At 60.1% G+C, this 3,787-nt stretch overlaps 1 protein-coding gene across 1 annotated transcript in view; it reads right to left on the bottom strand.

The window, feature by feature from the left end:
* FGF17 (fibroblast growth factor 17) overlaps positions 1-2,326 on the bottom strand; it is a 2,731-nt gene extending 405 nt beyond the window's left edge. Inside the window, exons 1-3 of the mRNA XM_015557701.1 lie at positions 1,917-2,326; positions 1,620-1,726; positions 4-152 (exon numbers count right to left, since the gene is read on the bottom strand). Coding sequence (XP_015413187.1) covers positions 4-152; positions 1,620-1,726; positions 1,917-2,247 — 587 coding nt within the window. The 5' untranslated portion in view covers positions 2,248-2,326. The remainder of the gene's footprint in view (positions 1-3; positions 153-1,619; positions 1,727-1,916) is intronic.
* Positions 2,327-3,787: the final 1,461 nt, after the last annotated feature.

Genomic DNA, 3,787 nt, shown 5'->3' on the forward strand with positions numbered 1-3,787 from the left:
CGCTGGTTCTGGCGGCTGCGGGAGGCCTGGCGCGGCCGGCCCTGCCGCGTGAAGGCCATGAACCAGCCCTCGTGCCGGGCGTTCTGGAAGGCCGTGTAGTTGTTCTCCAGCACAATCTCCGTGAACACGCAGTCCTTGCTTTTCCCGCTGGGCTGCCCGGGAAAGGAGGAGAGGAGGGAAGTTTGTCCACCGCCTTTCCCGCTGCTCTGCCTCCCGGGCGTCTTTTAAGACCGCGGAGGGCTGGGCGCCCCAGGGTTTCTGCCTGGTGAGGTGGTGCCCTGGCTGGGGAGGCCGTGCAGGGAGAGGCGGACCGGGTGTGCTTGGAGTCAGACCTGCACTGAAAGGCAGGCTTGTCGTTTGGAAGCGGAGCTTCATTTCACCAGGATGAGACGGAAAGATCTAGGGCAGCGGTTCTCGACCTTCCTAATGCCGCGACCCTTTAATACAGTTCCTCATGTTGTGGTGACCCCCAATTTCAGTGTTACAAATTGAACATAATTAAAGCATAGTGATTAATCACAAAACAACATGTAATTATATATGTGTTTTCCGATGGTCTTAGGCGACCCCTGTGAAAGGGTCGTTCGACCCCCAAAGGGGTCTCGACCCACAGGTTGAGAACCGCTGATCTAGGGGATTGTGTGGTTTCCTGCTTAACCAGTGGGCACTCGTACACAAGAGCGGCCCTCGGTGGGGGGATGGCGTTGCTGGGTGGAGGGGAAGGAGGCACCATGCTCTGATGAAAAGAAGGGGCAAACATTTATGGACACCATACAGGCAGCCCTTAGACCAGTGGTTCTCAACCATGGCTGCACATTAGAATCACCTGGGAATCTTTTTAAAATCCTGATTTCTGGACCTCATCCCCCAGAAATTCTGTTTCTTTGTTATGGGATGAGGCCACAACATTAGTAACAAAGAAACAGAATTTCCAGAGGATGAGGCCCAGAGATCAGGATTTTAAAAAGATTCCCAGGTGATTCTAATGTGCAGCCAAGGTTGAGAACCACTGCCTTAGACTTTACAGATAAGCCTGATGCTATGCCCATTTTTATAGATGAGTAGCCCGAGGCTTGACAAAAATAAGTAAATATTTGGTGAGAACAGCCAGAACCGGAAGCCAGGATTGACCAATGCTAAAGAAATGGAGTTCTGCTCAACGGTGCTGGGCCCACCACCGCGGCGTAGGTTATACTAGCACGCGGTGCCACTAGGTGCACGGTTACACTAGCAGGTGGTCAGTGTGCATCTCGCTGGCTGGGTCCATGGAGCCCACTGACCTTGGGGGAGCTTCTGACCTGGTCTGAATGCCCACTTTCAACCCCAGTTAGCCCTTAACCCGCAACACAGGGGCTGTAACATTATGTAGGTGCTGAAATTCTTACTCATGGAGCTGGGAAATGCCCCAGGGATCTGAGCAAGGGCCCTGTGGACCAGTCATTATTCTCAGAGTGCTTGTCAATCCAGAGGGACTCCCTGACACGGAGAACAGAGTGACAGTGGTGGGTGAGAGCAGGAGAGTCATGTCCCCCGTCACCCTGCAACAGGGATGCTGCCAGCCCAGGGCACCCCACCCCAGGAGGATCCAGTCAAGGGTCTGCTCTCTCCTCCGGCCTCACCTTTCCGATGAGCTTGCCCCTCTTGTTCATGCAGATGTACTTCTCGCTCTCAGCCCCCTTGATGCGCACCCGGCTCCCAAAGGTGTCTGTCTCCACTATGAGCTTGGCTGTCATGCGGGAGAGACTTCTGTCTATGAGGGTTGCAAGCCCAGGGGGTGGGAGCCCCCCACAACCCACAACCCACCTGACCTCCGACCTCAGGTGGGGAACATGGGCAGGCCCTGACACAAGATCCGGGATGAACCAGGGGAAGCCAGCCAGGGGGACGGGTGGCCTCAGATGAGGGCTGGGCCTCACCGAACTTGTTGCCGTCTTCAGCGGTGGCGGAGATGCGACGCCCGGTCACCTGCACGTGCTTGCCGCTGGTCCGGCTGTAGAGCTGGTACTCACGGATCTGCCGCCGGCTCAGCTGGTCGGTCATGGCGCCCTGGTCCCTCACGTACTGGTTAAAATTAGGAGACGGGTGATTCTCCCCCTTTGCGGTTACCAAGGGAAAAATAGTGTCAATTTGCTTTGGGTGACACCACCGCTGGTCCATCCAGGGGTGAGGGGTACAGAGGTGAGTGTGGCGGGGCAGGCCATTTGTCCTGGGAGGTCGCGGTGCAGGGTGAAGGGGGCATATAGCCATGACTTTCTTGGGCCAGTGGATGAGCCAATCATGACCTCTCGGCTCCCTGTCCAGCCTGCAGCAGAGAAGTGCTGGCTGCGCAGGCCTGAGGACTCCTGGTGACAGAGTGCAGACTTGGAGTCGTGACTCTGGGAGCTGGAGGGAGCCTGCAGTTCTGTATCTGACCCCCGTATTCTATGGAGGCGGTGCACAGGCCACACGGCTAATTAGAGACAGAACCCTGTCCTGCCCCTTGCGTGGAGCTTGTCACCCCTCCAGAACTCCGGGCGTTGGCTCTGTTAGCCAGGACAACCAGCTTTCCTCCATCCTCCCCGCTAGCCTTGAAGGACCCACCCCAGCACATGTGCGCACACGCACACGCACACGCACACGCACACGCACACGCAGCGGCTGGTCTGTTAGGGTCACTGGCGAGCATTGTGGGGCTGTAAGACCCTTGTCTCTAGCTCTGCGGGCCCTGGAAGCATGTCTTAGTAGCCTGTGGGGTCCTGAGCTATGCCCGCTCCCCCGCCTCTCCCCTGGGTGCTCGGGGGCTCTCAGAGAAGCCAGACCCCCTTCCAGTGTTCCTCCCCCTGCATGGGTGCGGCACCTCCTTAGTGGAGGGAGGCCAAGGAGTTACGAAGGTGCTGTCAGCAGTGGCCCAAGGGCTGCTCCTGCCAGGCCACCTGCCTGTGGCATAATGTAACAGAGGCCGGTGGGCATCGTGGCTGCCACCCACCCGCTCCTCCTCCTCCCCCGGGCGGGGGGAGGGGCTCTTCCGCCCACACTGCCTGCAAACAAAGGCGGGAGGGTACCTGGCTCTCCTTAGCCCGCTGCGCACTGAGCCGAGGGACCCCTTCCGCCTCTGCAGCCAGGTGCAGCCTGACTGCCTCCCAGCTGCTGCCACCGCCTCAGCCGGCACCGAAATGCTTCTCCACCTGGACCCGCGGCCTGGCTGGGACAGCCTTTCCCAGGCCCCGTCCCTAAGGCCACCCTCTGGACAGAGCTAGACCTGGCCGGCATCTGTTAGGGCCCCCGCTCTCCTGGAGGGAGAGGGGGGAGTGTTGGCTTTGAGGAAGGGGAGGCGAGGGAGCAGCCTGAGGCTGACACTGTGACCCGCTGGGGGTTAACCCTTCGGGCGTCACTGCTCATTTCCAACCGGAGCTGTCCGCAGGCCAGGACCCAGCCTAGGAGACCCCGGCCCGCCCCGCCCCACGCGCCTCCCTCCAAACCCGAGGCCTGAATCTGGGGCGGGAGACCTGCCTCCCTGCCAGGAGGAGGGGTCTGGCTGGCCCGGGACCCTCGGTGGGGACTATCCCCCTTCAAGCCCTGCACAAAGGCAGCCCCACGCCCCCCCACAGCCCACAGCCCACAAGTCGCTCTCCCCGCGGGACCTTGCCTGTCCCTTTCATGTTCCCGCTGTAGGGAACCTCCCCTTCCAGTGCCGCAGACAGCTGCTTGTCAGCCGGCCCCTCAAGCATGGCTGTGGTCCGGCCTGCGGGGCCCCCTCCAGGGGGGTGCGGGGGCACTTCAAGGGGGAAAGGACAGCTTTGCCACCTTC

Source organism: Myotis davidii, unplaced genomic scaffold, assembly GCF_000327345.1.
Source record: "Myotis davidii unplaced genomic scaffold, ASM32734v1 scaffold448, whole genome shotgun sequence".
In the NCBI taxonomy this organism is placed as follows: Eukaryota; Metazoa; Chordata; class Mammalia; order Chiroptera; family Vespertilionidae; genus Myotis; species Myotis davidii.